The 23,307-nt window shown below is 33.7% G+C and overlaps 1 protein-coding gene across 6 annotated transcripts in view; it reads right to left on the reverse strand.

The window, feature by feature from the left end:
• slo (calcium-activated potassium channel slo) overlaps positions 1-23,307 on the reverse strand; it is a 427,716-nt gene that overhangs the window by 212,919 nt on the left and 191,490 nt on the right. For all 6 annotated transcript variants that reach the window (XM_069824442.1, XM_069824447.1, XM_069824444.1 and 3 more), the window contains 2 exons: positions 16,839-16,951; positions 1,210-1,365 (listed from right to left, as the gene is read on the reverse strand). In XM_069824442.1, the coding sequence (XP_069680543.1) occupies positions 1,210-1,365; positions 16,839-16,951 (269 nt within the window). The remainder of the gene's footprint in view (positions 1-1,209; positions 1,366-16,838; positions 16,952-23,307) is intronic.

Below are 23,307 nucleotides of genomic sequence, written 5' to 3' on the forward strand. Positions count from 1 at the left end.
CGTTTATGTTCAACAGACATTTCAATATGCATGAAAGAAACATTGTCAAACTATATGGCAGTGTAACAACAAACATTATACCTTATAATGTCAAAACAACATATGGATATCTACTAGACATGTTGTGTCTAACCTCACATAGGTTCTACTAACCCTATCAACCATACGAATTTGTATCATAGTCAGTGAAACAGCCTATATGATTTGAAAGGGCTACAGTTTATGTTGGATGAGTAATGACTTGGAAATGGTCTTTCAGAGGCTGTAGGCCTAATCTTTCATGTGTGCCATATACAGGGTGATTCAGACTACCCGGAACAGTAATTTTTTTTCGGAAACTAATGCATTAAAATTTTCGATACAAAAATATTTTTAACTAAAGCACATGTGAACTTTCACTTGAGCTTGATTTCATCAATCAGCCTTAACAGAAAGTAGGGTCAGTGGCGTATTACTTTAAAATTTCAAATGGGAGTCAGGATCAAATATGGTACCTTTTGATAGAGCTCTTCAAAACAAACAACTTTCATAGGAAATGTTCTTATCAATTCCTACTCTTTCAATGAAAAAACGTACGAAAAGACAATGCCATCAATATTGAGAAATGTTACAATTCGAAAATGTAAACAAGACAATTAATATTGACAGACGTTACTGAAAGACAGGACAATTTTTATAAATGTTAAAACTGTCTGCCGTTCTGAGCAGCACACACCCGTACTCTTCGTCTAACACTGTCAGCAACTCCAACTTGACTTCGGCGTGGTCAAGTGACTGGAAGGTCTCTCCAATTCACTGTTTAATGTCTTCGCTTGTTGTTGAACGATCTTGATAACACGATGTTTTTTAACCGTCCCCAAAGATAAAAATCCAAAGATTCAAATCAGAAGATCGTGCTGGCTTGATGAAACCAAGCTCAAGTGAAAGTTTACATGTGCTTTAGTAATAAATATTTTGTCTCGAAAATTTTAATGCACTAGTTTCCGAAAACAAATGACTGTTATGGGTGGTCTGAATCACCCTGTATAATGGAATTTTGCTATTTGCTTTTGTCGAGCACAGAACTACATTAAAGACAAAATTACATATGACTCATTCACACTTGAAACGCTAATTTTCTCAAAACCCATTCACAAAGGTCCACAATGATATTACACATCAATCATTTATAGCCTACACATTTTTGCTTACAGATGATAAGACAATCACCTCTTAACCTCATCTGCAGACTGAGCTATGAAGAATCCCTGCGTGTTGGCTTGTATTTTGGCACCTCGTGGATTGATGGAGATCTTGCTGTCGCTTCCATCCTCGCCCTTGATCTCAATGGCCAGAAGCAGCAACTTCAGTTTCGTGAAGCATAACCTGTTGGCAACAACAATATAGCTCCCTGCCTTACCCCCACCCAGTTCATAATTCATTTTATCCAGAAATAACATATAAGCTGGAATTACCAACTTCACATATAATGGCAGTCAAATGTCTTTCCAGGATGTCAATTAAGAAAAATTGGTGCCATGAAGACACATACTTTCTAAATATACATTTCGAAACAATAATTCGGTTCTTGATGAAAGTTAAGCTAAGATAAAACATTTCGTAGTATGTAGTATGAAATCACTGGGCTAACATTTGGGCTGTAAGTTATGTATGTCACAGATCTCGGCCAACTACTTAGCTAAACTCTCTGTAACTTGCCACAAACTCCAATGTACTGTTATCACTAGGGCTAGGATTTTGATGAAATTGCATCTTTTTTCTAGTAAGCCAGAAACATACCTGCTTTAGTATTAGATTCATAATCTAATGGACGAATAGTCCGAATATCTATGACTTCTACACGTTATGTGATAAACTGAGTGTTTTAAGACATATTTGTTAGGGGATTTTTTTTAATTTTTTGCCTGTTTCAACTCATAAGAGCAGCTTTTGTTTTATTCGGACATTTCTGAGGAATTTTCATTTAATTTTGGCCACAAATTTCCATTATTAATACAAAATAATGTTTTATTTCCTTTGATATTTGTCTACATATTTTGTCCATTAATACCCATTATTTTTTTACTTGGTTATTTAACGATGCTGTATCAACTACGAGGTTATTTAGTGTCAATGGAATTGGTGATAGCGATATGATATTTGGCGAGATGAGGCCGAGGATTCGCCATAGATTACCTGACATTTGTCTTATAGTTGGGAAAAACCTCGGAAAAAACCCAACCAGATAATCAACCCAAGCAGGAGTCGAACCCGCGACCGAGTGAAACTCCGAATTGGCAGGCGAGCGCCTTCACCGACAAAGCTACGCCGGTGGCTAATACCCATTATTTTGTATAATATTTTAATAGTTTTTCTACACAAATATTGCCATTTTAACGTAGTACACTCCAACCACTCCTTCAATATAGACTCCTCTATACCTGCTAATTCCGGATAAGAGTGGCCTTGTGGTGAGCTACATGGAAATTACTTCAGGTAAAATAATTAATTAAAGTGTAGAGAAAATTATGTAAAATTATGTTGGTACTACTCGTAGAATTTAATTTAATTACTATAGTCCCTACACTGTTATTTCCAGCGTGACTCCGCCTCTTTGCTTACGTCTTAGAAAGTGAAGGCTCTATAAAGTCTAAGTAGGTAGTATCGTTCGCCATTTTTGTTCTTACGTTTCGAGCTAGCATACGAGGAATCTATTTGTCACACCGTTAAACATTATCATGTCGTAGCTCCTATGATAATAAATCAAACGCAATGTAATTCAGCAAATAATTGAGCGGCAAATAACGTCTTCGTGTGCTTTCTGCGAACGCCAACGAAAGAGCTAAAATGGCGGGCGATTATATAAAGTATTTATCGAGCCTTAAGAAATGAATCAGCGAATCACAAGACGCACACATTTAAATGTAGCCGACCTGCAATGCGATTGGCTGCCGGAAATTAGAGCAACGGGACTATAGTCTAAATATTTAGTACAAAACTTCTTTTCCTACTAAGCCAATTATGTAAGAACAATTTTTAGAGCATTTTTGAAAGATTTTTAGGTCATAAATGCATTGTTTTAGGACATTTTTTCATGATTTATAGGTCATCAAAATCCTAGCCCTACTTATCACAGCCCTGGCAGTTGTGTAGAGTGTTGTAACCGAATTTAGTATTCAATCAGTGCTTTTACCACGTTGCCATGATATTTCCGTTTAAATTATTTTTTTTTACTAAAAATCAAAATTCATAGATAGCTTACATAAATAATTTACATGCTTTTACATTATTAATGAGCTCTTTAACAATATCTCGGAAATTTTTGGAAATTAATTACCGGCACCTGGTTAATTACAAACAGTTCTTTGAAAGATTAAAAATTCAGAATAAAGCAGAAGAAATGTGTTGTAATTATGTCAAATTTCATTTCACCAGGACTGAAAAATAGTGAGATATAAAATGTTAAATTTCATTTAATTTTATACAACTGGAACGTCTCTTACAAAGATATGGACTTCAAGTACCATTTTCGGCTGTCCAGATTTGTAGTTGAACTAATAATAATAATGAAATATAAAATCTTAGGCATGAGCAGGCAATGCAAATTTCCCACTCATTCATTTCAAGTTGTTCTTAAATTTAAGGACCCCTTCAGACAAGGCCACTTAGTAGCGTCACTAGCGACTCATTTGTGGTGTTGCAAATGTGTATTTGTGGCACTGTAAACATGCGTTTGAAGCACTGCTTAATACACCAAATTTTTGTACAGAATTTTTCAGTCTTCCAGTGAACATGGACATAGAGGGAAATACACTTTTGGCAACTTTACTCATATGGAGAAAGAATAGATGTAAAAATAGAAGAAGAGTCTGGCTCCATCCATTGGTTTTGGAAAGACAGGATCAAGGCCTATTTAACTCTTTATTTGACAATTTACACCAGGACTATAAGAAGTTTTTTTCTCTTCGTATTTTCGCATGTTTAAGAAATCATTTCAAGATCTTTTTAGCAGGAATTACCAATGAAATTTGAAAGAAAAAAAGATGAGACACCATGGCACAATAGGCTGTATTGAAGAATGAGAGGTCTTTACAACTAGTGAAAGCTAATCCTTTAAGGAAGAACGACCTCGACTGGTTCTATAGTACTGTCTGTCTTCAAAATTACTGTATTTGTAACTAGAAAGACTGTGACTTAGCCAACAGAAATGTAAAATTTTCACAGAAAAATGCTTTATTTATATTTTACTCTATTTCTATAATGACAAGGACTAGGTAATTATGAAGAATTAATTCTGATAATGCGTGGGTAAATTTAACATTTAAAAAATCATGACTCACTCACTGCTTTATGATCCTGGAAAGTCAAATGATGCCTATACATGTAATATTTTTCAAATGTCATAATAGTTTTTATTAGAGAAATAATAAAACTTCAAGTAATGTTCAGAGAAATCATTGTAATGTGATAAAACAGGATTTATTTTATGTAACATAACAAAAAGAGAGCAAAATATTGACTTAATCTTGGGCAGTAGTGTAGAACTAAATCAATCAAAGACTTTAAAATAACATTATTGCATCAATCCAAATACTTTTCTTACGTAAAAAAATGTAACTTAATTCAGAAAATGAGAATACATGGTACTATTCTTCACAATTTGCACTTTTTAAGTCCGATTATATTTATTTTGTGTTCCATATACAATCAATATCCTTATAAAGGACTGACTATGTGCAACAGATTTAATTTCATTAATTATATCGAATTGGACTATATTTTGCACATTATAAAAAGCAGAAATTAAAAATTTTCCTTATATTATATCCTTAGAATATTAATTGTAATATTAGCAATCAGATACATTAAATAAATAACAGCTTATACTTTCACCTCTGAACCCTTCTATTTATTATTTTATTATAATTAATGCATATAGAAAAATAAAAACCATGCACTACTAGTATGTTATAAGTCAAATATGTCTACATGCAGAATACAGGCAAACATAATCTGTCCACTACAGCATTATATCTATATTTCAATTCAAGCAGATGTCCCTTATAAGAACAACATACTGAAAATCAAAGATGCAGTAAATTTTATTACAGATGTGCAGTACACAGATGATGTGTACAACGTATTTCATAACGTTTGTAACTGATTAAACTGTATCGTCCAAAATAATGCAGTTTATGAAATTACGTAACTTAAAAAATGTGACTCTAAAATTATTCATTTGAACTTCACTCATTAGAACGCAGATAGTAGACATACATTTCCACACATACATACAATGTGGCCAAAAGACTCTTAAAATATAAGTTGGAAAAACAATCTGATGTTTATACGCACAAGAAGTAACATTCAATATTAAGACATAGTCCATGTGCACGAATCAGAATACACACGTGACATTTCTAGTATTTTGTGTCTAGGAAAGATGCTGCAATTTGAAAAGAATCAATTTCAAGAAAATTTTGGTCCAGAAAGTACCCTACCTAAGATAAAATAACTAGAATTGTAAACAGTATGAATATCTTTTATACACAGTACCAGTAGCTCATCAGCATGTAAATGCATCGTACCGGTACTTAATAGGATCTTAACAAAACGAATAGGGCCTAATTATATAATAGTTTCTTGTCAATGCACACTTTCAGAAACTACTATTTTGCTCTCGATTTTCATGGTATCATCTTGAAAAAAATGTGATTAACTAATGTCAAGTTTAATATTTCTCTCAGTCTTTGATCTTTTTGGAGGATGAAAGAGAGCATCTTAAATTTCTTTCACATTTATCTTTTTTTTTTTTTTTTTTTTTTTTTTTTAATTTTTCATCAGCTGTATGCTGTACAACTGTAGGCCTAATTGTTCACGTCTTACTTTATATTCGCACATTACCAAGCAATAATTAGCCAACGTATTAAATACTAAACCATTATTCAGCATTATTCCACTACACATTTGAATGTCTTCAATTCTTCCATTTTATAAAATACCAGTATTAGAGATCTGGGCGAAATATATGTAAACGTTACTGTTAAACCCCTAAATCCATCAAAAACTAGTAAAAACTAGTTTAAACAAATGTAGATAAATACAAGGCATGTTTTCGTAAGGTCTGGAATCAGTGACAGGTTACGTTTGGTTTGGTTTAGTTTGGTTAGGCTTTAGAAAACGAGTTTGCGTAAGGTCTAGAATCAGTGACAGGTTAGGTTTGGTTTGTTTAGGCTTTTGGTAGATCTTGCATACATGCCTTTTGTTCATGTTTTGTTTGCTTAAACTAGTTTTTACTGGTTGACACTGATTTCGGGTTTTGATGGTAACATATATAATGCAAATCATGATTTCATTTTCATGAACAAAAGTGTTTAAAATTTTACACCCTAGTTCCCATTAATTTAGATTAGTCTGCGAACGAAATCAAACAAAGGAAGTTAATTACTGGTACATCTATGTATCTGTAGAATAGGTGTGAGAGTTGGGCATATGAAATTTACAACTTCAAATGTGGGTAATTAATAGCGCAAATTTAATTATATGAACAAATAAATAATAAATAAACAAATACCGGTAAATAAATAAATAAATAAATAATTAAATTCTTTTCTAGTTACACTGTCTTATTAGAACAGTCTTACACAGTTGGTACTTGACGGTTTCAGAAGCCTCCTGGAAGTGCAAATTCAGGTATTTTTAAAAATAAACTTTCTTCGTTACATTTTATAGCGCCAGTAGCTATGGCTCGTACATTTTTCTTTCCTTACGGTTCTTTTTTTTTTTTGCAACAGGTTTCATTTAAATAAAACTAACGAGTTTGACTTTCAATATGTTGTTCTTTTGCTGTTTGTGTTTAAAATAATACAAAACAGATTTAGCATCATTAGGGTTATAGACAGAATAGAGAAATACACACATACTCGGATTAGGATGCAAGAGACAGGGTCATAATTTTTTTAAATTATCATTTGAATAATGAAACTCGGTGTATGAAAAACTGTGTAATCAAACGTGTGCAAATTACAAGATAAAGATATTGGGAACAGTAATTTAAGGTTATTAAATTGCAGATTTTAATGGTGATAAAAGTTGTGATGAGTTTTCTTGTGCTTCAGTGCTTTGCAACCGTGTTTTGAAATGATTCGGAACTTCTTAATGGATGCCTCTTCAGGTACCCAACTAGGCACAGCGACACTATTTTGAAGATGAAAGCAATAAGTTGTTCCGAAATGTTTATTACATTTCAATACATTGTTATGAAACAAGCATACATTCGCTTATCTCAAGTGTGAACATTGGACCAATACATCAAGTAGTGATAGAGAACATGCAGTTTTCATAGATGCCTTCTTGTAATACCAGTACCTTTTATTCATGGCTAATGAGATACGCCCTTATTTTAGAACAATATTCTAGGAAAAAAATCCGTCTAACTGCATGGGTAGCTATGAGTAAATGAAATAGCATAGCCGAATACAGTGAAATATCAATTTGGGATTGTTTAAATGGTGACAATTGAGTACCAGTACCCTTGGAATAAGAGTCTAATGTACCGGTAGGTATACCGTTTCATCATTATTTCAGTTCACATCTGCATGAAATGACTGAAACACAGTTATAGGAAAAAAACTTTTGAGACGACCTAATAATATCATAATATGGCGTGATATCAATCAGAAATATCCAGACTCACTAAATAAAAGTGATGAATTTGACAATGTTTTTAAAAAAGACATTAAAACTCCCCAGAAATCACTAACATCGACTTTTTGGAAATCATTAACAACCATTATTTGCCTACAAGAATATTATTCATATTCCAAACACAATTAAATAAAATAGTACATTATGCAACGAGCCTATAATGGTAGTAATTAAGACGCAAGTATAATTGTTTATGAAACGAGCGCAAGCGAGTTTCATAACTTTCATAGAAGCGTCTTAATTACCATTATAGGCAAGTTTCATACGACTTTTTATGCTCGACCATATTTCTAACTTGAAATTATTTAAAATTAGGTCTTCTTATGGTTATGTGCGAACTAACCTGAATTGTGAGATGTGCGCAGACGCGAAAGTATTGATTTTTTCCGAGGCCGAATGTCATTGACCTTGGCAGAGAATAAGATGAAGATTACTCTGATATAACCTGGAAATTGATTTAGAATTGAAAAACGAGATGACAAATTGAATTTATTTGAATATTATTTACAATTAACGCTAATTATTATAGTAACAGAACATAACCTTCTGCGACAGTATTGGATTTCCAGCCTCCGTGACTTTTCGCTAATTGTCTTTCGATTGCATATCCGAGAATAATCGATATAACGGTACAAAGCTGACTTGTCATTGGCTGAACACCTGAACTTTAATGAGTAGGTGTACTTTAATGACATGCAGTAAAGGACTGCTACCAGGTGTATAATTACTACATTTCGGCATGGTCGAGCATAAAGTAATTTAACATATTCTAGGTACTGATATGTGTTAATTACTTGTCTTTCAATTGTGAAGTTTATAATTTTTACTTTAGCATAAGTTACCGGTATTTCTGATACGTAGTTCACTCTGAAGTAGGATGTTTTAAAAATTACAATAAAATATGGGATTCAATCCACTTTAACACATTATTTTAATAATGCTACTTCGAATTTCCTGTTATTAGTTTGCAAAATCCATAGCTTGTAGCTCACAGCAGTCTTGAAGATGTATTATTTTAACCTATAAAATTACTTATGAAGGTCATACCAATTTACATAGGTTGGATAAAAAGTAATGGCAACACTGCTGTCACGTGACGATGGTGCGTTCGAGAGTTGCCAGCTGTATGGACATGAACAAAGACTGTTAGATGAGTTAGTGTAGCCAGCGGTGACAGTACTCTGTCAATCTACTGCAGTGTGCAGAACGTTGACTTTCATAGGGATAGTGCGAGCACCCTAAGATCACGTTTACAAAACTAGAGCAAAGCTCCTGGATCAAAATTGAAGTGGCACGAGGTCGTAGTGCACAAGAATGTTTTCAGGGACTGCGTGAAGCATGTGGCGATGCAGCGTTGCCATATCGCACAGTGGCAAGATGGGTTAAAGCGTTTCGGGAAGGCCTTGTTGGAAGTGCTGTGAAGGTGATGTTCATTGTGGCATATGATATTGATGGGGTAATACTGCACCACGCTCTACCTCCAAGGCAGACGGTAAACACGGACTACTACTGCAGGTTCCTGCAGCACCACCTTTGTCCAGCCCTCTGGAGAAAACGACGACACTTGGGGGTACAGAACCCCATCATTCTTCATGATAATGCAAAGAGTCATACCGCTGCTGCTGTCAAGGACCTCTTGCGCCGCTGGCAATGGGAGATTCTGGAACATCCTCCGTACTCACCCGATATGATCCATGCGATTACGATCTTTTCACCAAAGTGAAAGAACCACTGCGAGGGACCCGGTACAATACCAGAGATGAACTTATCCGTGCTTTAGGGCAGTCAATACGGAACATCAACAAAGATGGAAGCGCTGATGCTGTATGACGCTTTCCAAACATTTGGCAAAAGGTAATAAATAAGGGGGGCGACTATATAGAAGGTACGTAAATGTTGTACCCCTGTGAATAAAGCCATGTCAGAAATATCGAACTGTTGCCATTACTTTTTATCCAACCCAAGTATTAAATTTCCTTCACTAACGAAAAAAAAAAAATACATATATAACCCCTTAAATGGTATTAAATGTTGTCAAAAAGTGAAAATAAAAATACTAAGTACATTTATTTTTAAAACAAAGTTGTGTTGCCAACTTTGTATTTTTCTAATTAATTTTGATGCAAAATTGTGATGGAGTGTGAATAAACTGGATCATGCATGGGGACATTAGTGTATTTTGGCCGACTACAAATCTAGGCGTGTGACTGCTGCACAGATCAGAGGAATGGAAGGATCTTTCATAGGTCAAAAATATATTGGCGTTTTTAATGTTGTGTTAAAAGCTGGCACTCAAAATCAAAATAACAAAAATCAATTCCACACACAAGCTATTATATCATTTGCTGTTACTAATCCTAGTCATTCTAACGTAAATAAAAGATTAGGTTATCTTTTCCAGTACAAATAGCATGAAGTCAATTGTTTAAGAAGTAAAACATGATGAGCAGAAAGTGAAAAAATTTAATTTTACAAATTTTATTTAATATATATGATCACAATAGTTAATTTTTTAGTGAACAGGAACAAGATTTACTCCTAAAGACTATAATTCTGAGAATGGCTGGCTTGTAAAAAATTTACTTGCGAGTTTGCCCTCTCTTCTATCAAAATTTAAAGTTTTTTAAATATGGTAATTAAAAGAAGTCTATCTTGACTCGTATGTCGCATTATATGTTAATTACATTTCACCTACCAGTATTTTTAATTTTCTCTTCTGTAGAAATATGGACTATTTCAGTAACCATTAAAGACTTTAGAGACCAACTTAATACGGTAAACTGGGGTTACTTTGAACACAGAGGAAACTTTGAACATTTTTTCAGAAAATCATATTTAGGTTTCTATATGCTGCACTTGTTATAGATGGAGGTAAATTTGGTATGAGAATGATTTTATGATAATTTACCTCCATCTATAACAAGTGCAGCATGTAGAAACCTAAATATGATTTTCTGAAAAAATGTTCAAAGTTTCCTCTGTGTTCAAAGTAACCCCAGTTTATGGTACTATATTTTATTTTCATAAGCTGACGTAAGTAGAGAGGATAAGTGAAATATCCTTATTTTTTATTCTGTTTATCATTATTCTATCCAGCTTAAGGGTACTGGAAAATGACAACCATATAACTGTAGCTCTAAAATCACTATATTTTAAAATGAAAATTAATGTAATTCTACTTATGGTAACTTTAAGAAACTTTCACCAAGCATCAAGCAACTCTTTTAATACTGTTTTAAGATTAAAAAAAGTATCTCCTTGCTGAACCAAATGTTTTATAGGGTTGTCCGAAAAGGATTACACAAAATAATTAACATGCACTTCTAATCAGTTAAGTACCAGTACACTTTTCTCAGACATGTCTGATTACAGGTATTTCAATTTGTGCTGGCTTAAGGGGGAGCATATATTTCTTCGAAGTCGAAAAAGATTATTATTATTATTATTATTATTATTATTATTATTATTATTATTATTTTGCTGTTAGTTGGGAGGCCGGAGGGAAAAAGACCTTTGGGGAGGCCGAGACGTAGATGGGAAGATAATATTAAAATGGATTTGAGGGAGGTGAGATATGATAATAGAGACTGGATTAATCTTGCTCAGGATAGAGACCAATGGCGGTTTATGTGAGGGCGGCAATGAACCTCCGGGTTCCTTAAAAGTAAGTAAGTAATTAAGTAAGTAAGTAATTAAGTAATTAAGTAAGTAAGTATTATCATTTTGCAGAATGCACTTTCCTCAATAGCATCATAATTTTTTTTTTAAATCTCTGCTTAGTACTTTTCGAGTTACGACCTAAAACTCAGACTGTGTCAACTGACTTGGCATTCAAATATGGACAGAATTTCTCATCTTCAGTAAGTCTGTCGCTCATTTTCTGTAACTTAAATTTTCCAAATCCATTTTCCTCATAACTTACACATTTGTTTAGATACTAGAGAATAAACCCTGCCTTTAACACTGTTTTATCATTTCAAGTTCTTTTCGCATTAATAGTTTTATTCATGTAAAAAAAAAAAAAAATAAATTTTACAATCCATAACAAAAAAAATTCACAAAAAATATTTCTTAATATATTCGACTTATAAGTGGAGGATTTATTAACACACTTATTATGAATAAAACAGTGAATAAAGCATTAAAAATATTCAAAACTGCGCAAGATATTAGAGAAACCAATTTTCCATACACAAATTGCACTTCTACAATTTAAAAACATAATTACCTTTTACAATTAAAGTTTGTTGGATTCTAAAAATTGCTTGTTAATCCAGAAGTATTGTCTAGTCACTACACAAAATTATAGCATAATATTAATTGAGGATATGTAGAAATTAAATTTTGAATTTGATTAAATTTATACTAGCGAAAGGTATACATATTAGATACTTGACAAAATGATTGAGATAGTTTTTCTGTTTTATCGAACAGAAGCTATTTTTTTTTTAATTTCGTTTAATTATCACCATGCCCCATAATATATAGTCATATTACATGGTTTATTGAAACTTGTTTATCTGTTATGTGTTCATTGGTGTCCTATTGTCTTTAGCTTCACTGTTTCGTAATTTTGTTGAAATTCATTGTGTTATTATATTATTTTATGTTATTCACTGTTGAATGATCACTATCACTATCACTATCTTTGAGTTAATGATACTAATTCTATTTATGCTGTTTACATATATACACTTTTTGTAATTGGATTTTCACTATCACAATCTTTCAGTTAATGAAAGTATCTCTATCTCTATCTCTATTTACACTATTTACACTTTTAGTAATTATAACTGTAGTGATTATAATATTTTGCTTATTGAGTGTGTATACGCATGTTACAAAACTGAAGACATATATTTACAATTGTTCAAAGTTTATAGCGTTAATATAGTACACAAGCTATATACTGCAACAAAAACTTGCAAGAATTTTTTTTAGATAGGCCCTAATAAATTTTTTAAATAAAAAAAAATTGTAGAGTTGTCTTGAGTAGGCTCTGAGGATGGTGTCAAGCAACACCGAAACAGCTGTAAGCCATACATGCTTACATAATTAACACGAGTAAGATCGCCACTTAATCAATTATTTAAAAAAAAAAATTGCTTGAACAAAAATTCATTATATTAATTTTAAAGAGTTGTTTAACCCATATATACTGTAAACATTTCAAAGTTCTATCTCTGAAGATTTATAAGAAAATACGCAAAAAAAATGAGACCATCCTGCACAGTATTTTGTCGAGTATGGAGACATTTTTATCTTAAAGACAGAATAAAAAGGGTTGCCTGGTGCTAAATGAAAGTTTCATAAATGTATCATAAGTGAAAATCTATTAATTTTGATTTTAAAATAAAGCAATTTTAAAGCTGCAGTTGTATGGTGTCACTTCTCAGCACCCTTAAATCCATCACGAATAACCCAGAAATTGGATGAGGGTTTCAGCCAGCCAGATTACAATTATATTGAACTTTACTGAAATATAAACAAGTTGGTTTAATCTTATATCACTTTCATAAACCAACCATGCAAATTTCTGACCAATGATACAATATGAACAAGGGTCACACCACATTTACATGTTGTTGAACTGTGGCAAACTATTTCACTATGCATGCTTACACGTATGAACCTCCACCCAACAACAAATAGAATGCTACGTCTATCAACTACTTACCATCCAACTCCACATCTACACAGATTCAACTGACCTCACACTATTTGCACTTTCAACGTATGAATAACTAAGTATGGCAAAGTGAAATCTACATATCAAACTAACCGGAACAATACATTAGTTTGGGATTATTTTGGGGAATACGTGAATTGCCATAAGTTGGCAACTTACTCGCTGGCTTGCGGAAATGTCATCCCAGTAAAAGAGGGGGACAAAGTTTCTGTGTACATCTCACAGCCCGTTCCTTGGAGATAATCGTTCTGCCAGGCCTGAGTGTCTGGGGACTGAAAAAACCAACATTGGGTCGGGTGACACACGTCCCCAGGGGCTAGGATCAGGCTAGCATACATCAGGGTACAAAAAAATGTCGGACACGGAGGGGATGGTCATCTGTCCGGAACTGGTCGTACATCGGCATACAAGGGTAGAAGCTGAAGAAAAGTTTCAAAGGAAAACAAGACATAGAAAGAAAGATGGACAGATGTACAGGCAAACATACACACAGAGAAACAGAAAGATCAGATCATGGCCCTTTAAACAACACAGGTCTCATATAAGTGATGCCAACTTTAACATTTCAAAAACTTTTAACTTCATACTGTACTGGTATCTAAAATATTGAACAATAATCACGTGATTAGGTGCAATGACCCAGGAGCGCTGCTTGTTAGGGGGATGAAGGGGAGCAAGCAAAACATTTGAATAAAAAGTAGGGTTGCCATATTGCCATAATCCGTCTGAAGAAATCCAGGACAAATAATGAATCTGTAATATAAATTAAGAAGATATGATCACACCTAACATACTGGTACCATTAGTTTTATTCAAGTAAGAATAATTAAACTGAAAATAAATAATATAGTACTATTATTTCATAGAGTCCAGACATTTGTTCATCAATTTTTGGGAATGATCTGCTGATATGACTAATTATATGGAAACTGTGTACAGTGAAACCTCTCCTTATGGACACCCCCAAGAGATATGGCCACTCCTCATATATGGACAGATTTTTATGTCTCAACTGAAATAATATAAGAATAATGATAAATTTAACTCTCATTTACGGACACTCTCAGACACGGACACGGACAGCTGTTTCACAGTCCTAAAGCTTGCTTTATCTCTTGACTGCAGACAGAACTTAGATAATTTCAAGACCAAAAATGGAAAATTTAGTTTTGAAAACTGTACATGAAAGAAGACAATAAGGGTCTCGTAGGCTACCACTAGCCCACCCGGCTACCTCTTGTTAGCTGGAAGTAGGTGGATAAACAAAGTCATAAAATTTAACCTGTCTGATGGGTCCAAGGTTTCCGCGATCGTGAAATTGTATTCGACACATGATAGGGTGAGTAGGATTATTCTCTTCACTTCAATCAGTTGTTCTGTTTCGAGAGACATGACACCTGAACGTAAAGATTAAGTTGAAAACTGTAAATTACAGTACTGCATAACTGTAGACCTGGCACAGTACTGAATTTTCCTTTTTCGGTCTTATCTACTGTAGTTCAAAGTTGCAAAGAATTTACTGTAGAATACTGTATTTAGAATTAAACTACAGTGGTACATTTCATTTAAAGCATGAAGAGATATATAATGGAATTTAATGTTGTTCTTATGAAAAACGGTAAAAAGGAGAATTATCACCACGAATACAGTAATCCTTTCCTTTATTTTCTATAGAAACAGCACTACATCTTGCAGTTATAGACTCAATTAGATCATTATGTAATCCTTAATAGAAATGTGACATTCATCGTTTTTCCCGCAAGCTCTTCATATTATAAATTTACTGTTAGATTGGGGAGCCTCCCTCCCAATAAAGGACATCTCTCAGATGTGGACAGATTGTGACATCCCTCCGATGTCCGTAAATGAGAGGTTTCACTGTAATTGTTTTGGGAGAACCAGTTGATAGCATTATGCCTTTTTCTGTTTGCTGAACTTCATAAAACGCCCATTACGGATCATCATCATCATCATCATCATCATCATCATCATCATCATCTTCCAGGCAAGTATCACACCAAGTGGTCTGTAACAGTCCATGCCATCTCTTAACAGGACGTCCAACAGATCTCTTCCCTCTAGGACGATACCACAGGACTTTCACAGAGATTATTCTTTCTCTATCCATTCTCTCTATGTGATCCCTTCAATAATTACACATTTGCATTTTTCAAACCTTATAAAAATGAAAGGGCCTCAGTCCAGCATCTAGGGATATAGTGTAACAATGCAATCTAATGTCATGCCATCTGATTGTGTTCCGTACAATTAAAGTAATTTTAATAAACAACAGTGAGATGACTGTGTACAACCTTGAGAAATAATAATGGAGCCGAGAGAAAACATTTTTGAATGTTAACCTTGCCCCACCCCTCCTCACTCTACATTTTTTTTAGTAGGTTTTTTACGACGCTTTATCAACAGCTTTGGTTATTTAGCGTCTGAATGAGATGAAGGTGACAATGCCGGTGAAACGAGTCCGGGGTTCAACACCGAAAGTTACTCAGCATTTGCTCATATTGGGTTGAGGGAAAACCCCGGAAAAAACCTCAACCAGGTAACTTGCCCCGACCGGGATCGAACCTGGGCCACCTGGTTTCGCGGGCAGACGCGCTAGCCGTTACTCCACAGGTGTGGACTCCTCAGTCCACATCACACTTGACTGTTTAATATAATATAGAGTTAATAGTTTGATGTCTGGCGCCATGGCGCTGTGGTCTAAGGCATCCTGCCTAGGACTCGCATTACCGAATGCGCGCTGGTTAGAGTTCTCCAGGGGGAAGAAATTTTCTCATGAAATTTCGGCCAGTGTATGGGACCGGTGCCCACCCAGCATCGTGATACACTTGGGGAACTACGATAGGTAGCGAAATCCGGTTGCAAATGCCAGCTATAATGGCTGGGGGGGGGGATCGTGCTAACTACACGATACCTCCATTCTGATTGGATGATCGTCCACCTCTGCTTCGGCATGTGGGCGTGAGGCCAGCAGCTGGCTGGTCGGTCTAGGTCCTTCACGGGCTGTAGGGCCACTGATTTTTTAATAGTTTGACTGAGGCATAAAAAGGTTGGCGATTGGATGCCAGAACAAAACAAGTCTCTAAATAAGAGGAAAAAGTTTCCATAACTAAGAATGTTGCAAAGTAACCCCTTCTTATTGGGAAACTGGCACTGATTTCTACACTGTATAACATGTAGGCCTAGATGGTATATTTTTAGCAATAATTTCGCCTAATACCGGTACATGAAGGTACAGTTCTCTAAAAAAAAATGTAAATAGACTTCACTTTATTTTCATATATAAACATTATAATTGAAAATAATAATTATTGCTTAAATATGCATCACATAATACCGCCTGTGTTATTTGAGTGACCAACTTGACAGCACTTGAAGAGGTGCCCCTGGTACAGAGCTGTTGGTAACACTGGACACAGCTGGTGGAGAAAATCTTCACACTTACTCTGTGGCCTGCGCAAATGGCATGGCTATAAACGTGGGGCTGAGAGTTTCCGTGTACATTTCCATTCCAGTTCCGCGCAAATAGTCATTCTGCCAGGACTGCATATCAGGTGACTGCATCGTCATCATATGCCAGGGAAAACACACAACACACTACAATACAGCACAATGCTACCAACATCTCCTGTAAAACAAGCTCAACTACAAAAGAGTTACGTGTAACCTGCAGGATAGAATGTTCATCTTATTAAAGTCTGTATGAGCAGTATGGAAAAGGGCTGTGATGATTATTATTATTATTATTATTATTATTATTATTATTATTATTATTATTATTATTATTATTATTATTCGATTCCAGGAGTCACTTTTCCTGACTTGGGTTTTTCATGGTTCCTCAAATTCCTCCAGGGGAATACTTGGACAATACCCATTTAAAGAACCACAACCTCACGCCTTTCCAATCCTAATTAACCCATCACCACCATTTCTATCATTCTGTCATCTCCCGTGATAGACCTGCCACCTATCCATCAGAGTAACGGTATCATACTCAGAAAAATATGCTTTCTGTGGGTACGATGGTGAACCATTATATTGTGGAGAAAGCCAAAAATATTATTATTATTATTATTATTATTATTATTATTATTATTATTATTATTATCATCCCTATGCCTGTCCTGAAGCTATAGGTGGCAACCCCACCACTGGACTTACTTCCTCCAGGCTAGTAACCTGTTGGAAGGACATCTTCTTACTAAAAAGTCTCTACAAACACAGAACACGACTGCTTACAATGGTAACGACTTTTATGCATCGTACAGTGGGATACACGAGAATGGATCACATTAAAAATTTTGACATTATGAAAGAACTGCAGATTGAGCCAATTATGGAATACCTACAGAAATACAGACAAAACTGGAGGTCACATGTCATCAGAATGCCTCGTTCTAGAATTCCACGCCAAATTTTAAATTACCATCCTGTGGGCAAGAGATCCTTGGGCAGACCGTTCAAGCATTGGCAAGAGACCGTAATGGGCCACTAGGCCCTATACATGCAAGGATGATGATGATGATTATTATTATTATTATTATTATTATTGTTATTATTATTATTATTATTATTATTAAGATCATGATGATTATGACAATAATAATAATAATAATAATAATAATAATAATAATAATGTTTCACATAATATATACCAGTACACATTAAATTAGTTCCTATTACATTAAGGTAGTATGTATAGAAATTATGTATTAATATCAATAAATGATTGAGGAATTCGGGCGTAAAACATTGTAAGTGACGTTTTATTGTTTTGAAGTTACTAAGCAGGTAAACAATTATACATGCAACAGTTTGTATAGTTACCAGGAAAGTAAAGTCTGTATACTTCTGCCATCTGTAACTACTGCATTAGATGCAGAATGTAAGAATATACCATATTATATGCTACATATCTCATTTTTTACCAAAATGTCAGTTACCATGTTTTACGCCCGAACCCCTGAATTATTATTTCAGCCAAATAATCATAATTATGCATTTGAAATCCAAAAGGTAATTAAAATTATACCACTGAATTCATAATACTACGACATTTTATTACACACCAAAATAATGTGCACTAATTCATATTGTATAGATATGTAGTACTCTTAAAAACAAAATGTGCAAAATTAGTAAACACAGAAAAATATACTTTTGTACACCAGCAGGCATCTCACAAACAGCAACATTTCAGCTAACCTGTTATAAAATTAAAAAAAAAAAAAAATAATAATAATAATAATAATAATAATAATAATAATAATAATAATAATAATAATAATAATAATAATAATAATAATAATAATAATAATAAGACAATGTAATTTTAAACCAACTAAAATTAATGTCGAGTTCTTATTAATCGAATTCTGATTCTCTTGAATTCTAGTTTCAACAACCGAAAACAAAGGAACTAAGTGCTATTCTAATGCTTGATCATTTTTCCTGGAATTTTTATCTTTGCTTGCCTGATTCTTATAAGAGAAAATGTGGATAAATATTGTAGAAGATCAAACATTCATGATTATGGCACTAAGTCATGACGTGATGATTTGAGTTTTAAATAATGTCGCACTTTCAAAGCACTGAAAAGTTGGGAAGTATGGGAATACAATTTTTCAATGCCTTGTCTGTTAATGCCAAATGTGTTGTTCTTTCCCATTTTAAAAAAGTTCTCTTAAAGTCGTTAACTAATAAAACTTTTTATACTGTTGATGAGTTTTTTAATGTGGAAGTGAATGATCTTGTCTTTTAATTTGTAATGTTTCCTTTTAACAAAACCTATTGTAATGTTAATTATTTAATGGCCAATAAGTATTATTATTATTATTATTATTATTATTATTATTATTATTATTATTATTATTATTATTATTATTACTGTCTTCAAATAAAATGTTAAAAAAAATAAGCAAACTGAAAAATTAATTTATTTGTTTTTCCAGAAATTGCTCTGTATGTAGTATGTACATGGTAGCATATTATTTACTGATATTTTTATTCAGGTAATGATGTGAAATGAATAATTATAACCAGTTTTCATCTATATGAAAACATTTTAACTTTTATTCAACATATTAAGCAGTAGTTTAATGTCATTAAAACCTTCACATTTCTTATATTTTAAAATATACCGGTAATTTAGACCTTCAGTAATTTGACAATGCAACAGTGGTTCCAGGGACAGTGCAAATGGGGGAAGAGAGAGGGTTTGGCGAGCTAATGAACAACTGAAGTTCACTCTTTTGTTTCGTCCCCAAATATATAAATATTGAAAGCGTGACCAAAATTTGTTTACAACTTTTCCTTAATAATTAGTTCACACTTCTTCTTATAGCTGTGCATAAACTGACAATGTTAAATTTTAGCTTCATCTAGTTTGTTTTTAATTCAGATCTAGGTGGTACACAACTGAAAAAGAATTATATCTCGATAGGCATTTCAAGTGATGGTGGTATTTTCATATAATTATTATAAAGTACGTAAGTAGCCAATTAATGAGAAATTAACATGTTACACGTCATTTGATAGTCAAAACCTCAAAGTTTCAAGTTCTAAAACGTATTATTTGTTACCATAGGAGACATTGTTAAAATTGAAATTCTACAACATAAATAATTTTATATTTTTCAGCTTGCAAAAACAAGTTCAGAACCCTAACAACGACAATATGGTTTTTCGTAGACATTTTAGAATTGACCATCTGACTGAATATTCTACTATCACTGATCTTACTTATTGCCCTTGACCTCCTAGATCACCAGACTTGACACCATGTGACTTACTTTTGGGGGGGGGGGTTTGTGAAGGATGCAGTTTATGTGCCACCTCTATCTTAAAATCTTGAAGAGGTAAGAAATCAGAAATCGGTTCATCACTATGATTGCATCCATAAACAAATAATATTGAAGAGAGTGTAGCAAGAAGAGGTTCTCATATTGAGTGTTTATGATGTGTCAAAAACTTTGGGAATTTCTTAAACAAATTATATGTACCAAGTTATTGTATCTTTAATTCTTAATAATAATCAAATGTCAAGTGCTGCCATAATTTTGTAACATAGTGTAAGCTTACTAATATTTAATATTAGAAACATTTTTCCATAACAATGTCAATGGTATGGAGTACAAGAAAGAAAAGTTGTCCACGATAGATTGACTAACTGCGAAAATGAAAAAAAGAAAAAGGGACTAGCAGGCTAAAATGAGAGACAATGAACAATTTTGAGGGATATATTTTTTCTTTGTTGTTACCTTTAAGCAAATTATTTCTCAAATTTTGTTGCTCAGCTATTAAATGTTTTATTATCATATATTTACATGTATCTAATTCTCTTTTTGGTTGAATATAATTTAATTTTCAGTTAATTTATAATCCTAACATAGGTAACTTGAATTATTTTCTAAGAAGAGTTTCCTTAATAATTTGTATTCTTTAGCACTATACATGCCACAATGTCCTTTTCTTTTAGAACTATTTGAAATATATATATTTTTTTAATTAATGATAACCACACCTTAAACACGTAAGTATAAAGTGATGGTCACCGATTCAATCAAATCTCAACCAGCAGAGCTGATCACACGCTGTATATATCATCACACATTAGCCAGAGCATTATAAAATTTAAAAATGAACAATCACATACCCAGATTTAAGAATTGATCAGTGCTGCCAATGTATGTACTGATTAATGTCTTTCAGGTCCAGACTACAGAAATGAACAACAGTCTTCAATATTTTAAAAGGTGTATGCTGATATAATAGTAACTGAGCTCCTATCATAACATGTTGCAAAATTTATCGTTCCCACATCTAAATGATGATTCTGATGACTTCATTTTTCACTAAGACGTCACCCCACCCCAGTTTATTCGGGAAGTCTGTACATTTCTTAATAAAGTTCTCCCACATCCTTGGATTGGATGCGAAGTTATCCATGATCTCATCCTAAACTGTTGGCCACCTCGATTTCCAGACTTAACGCCATGCGATTTCTTTACGTGTGGCTAAGAAAGAAACATCGACAAAGTGCTATCTCTACTCGCAAATCTCTAAGAACTGAAGAACAGAATCACAGTAACTATAGAAAGAATAACAGGGGACACATTGGAATTAGTGTGGAATGATTCTTCCTATTGCGTGGATGTGTGTAGTGTGACAGAAAGCGCATACATGGAAGTACTGTGAGATTAAATTTTGAGAATATCTCTACAACTATATATAGGCCTACTGCATACTCCTATCTATGCAAGATATTATTTAACATCTGTAATGGAAGTAGCTCTGTGTTCAGGGTTGCCGACTACGGACTGGAAGGTCCGGGGTTCGATCCCAGGTGGTGACAGGATTTTTTCTCGTTGCCAAACTTTCAGAACGGCCCCAAGGTTCACTCAGCCTTCTATAAAAATTGAGTACCGGGTCTTTCCCGGGGGTAAAAGGCGGTCAGAGCATGGTGCCGACCACACCACCTCATTCTAGTGCCGAGGTCATGGAAAGCATGGGGCTCTACCTCCATGCCCCCCAAGTGCCTTCATGGCATGTCACGGGGATACCTTTTTTTTTTTACCTGATTTGGCGGGACATGTCCCGATTTTCATATAAAAGTCCCGGGTCCCGCTTCGACTCGAGGCGGGACGCAAAAAATCCCTCCTTTAGAGAATTAACATCACTTGAATAATTTTATCGTTATGTAGTAATTATTTTCTTCCAAGCTAAATAATTACATTAAATTTGAACTAATTTTCTTAACAATGTAGGTTTGCACATTGGAAAAAAAAAAAAACTAATATTTTGGCAAATGTAAGGTTTGTAGCAGCGAATTCAGTGGTGAATATGATATTTCTAAATATTTAAAAAGAGACGTTCATCAGAAATGCATGGGCACAGAGAATGGACAGAAGCTTATTGAAAATGCTAAAGTCCAGTGATAAATATGTAGGAAGCTCTAAAAATAATATATATTGTACGTTAAATGATGGGTTTGGAGCAGTAATACGCTAAGGCATAAAAACTAAATATGAATTCAAGTATAAATAAATTTGTCATTGTTATCAATTAATAAACATTTTGACATTTAAATATTTTGTCACATGTGATGCCAGAACTATTATTAAGTCATTTAAGTTAATAATTTGGCATAAAATATTATTGCCACAATCCTTCAGAAAGACGCCTGATAAACGTGATGTAACTTACGGCCAGATAAATATTGTTTGTACTTGGATAGCTGTATCTATAATACTGTAGGCCTATGTCTGTTATTCACATTGCAATTTTGAGAATATTACTTTCTTCAGCTGCGGGGTAATTTTTTATTTATTTATTTTGTATAGTCAAGAAAATGTCAACTCTGCCCAAATTCATATCACTCTTTCTTTAAGACAAAACGTAAGTACTATATATGGTTAAAAAGGATGTCCCTCCTTGGTAGATCTAAAATCTGGCAACCCTGTCTGTGTTACAAACCACTGTAACATATTTTACTTTACTTTTCTATTCGATTCATTGCTAATATGTTAAAATTAAATTTAGATAATATATTTAAGTAATCACCAGTAGGCCTACATAACGAAAAGCTGTACAAAGTGATGTAAAAGATACGGTACCTAACATTTTCATTTCGAGAAAATAATCAGTAAATTTTTATTGTATTAAAGAGACTCATTAAAATGCTGTAATTTATCCTCCTTCCCTCACTGTATCAGATGTTTATAAACACCAAATATTATGAGAGTTTTATCTTCTACAAATAGCACATAAAAATGGTAGTTGTCTGGATTCTATAAAAACAAGATCCAAATGTGATCGAAGACAAATGTTTAAATCTCAGTTACTCAAAAATGAAATTGTTCATAACAAAAATAGTTTTGAGGCTGATTTCTCGGTATACTCATATTTTTACG

Source organism: Periplaneta americana, chromosome 4 (genome assembly GCF_040183065.1).
Source record: "Periplaneta americana isolate PAMFEO1 chromosome 4, P.americana_PAMFEO1_priV1, whole genome shotgun sequence".
NCBI lineage: Eukaryota > Metazoa > Arthropoda > Insecta > Blattodea > Blattidae > Periplaneta > Periplaneta americana.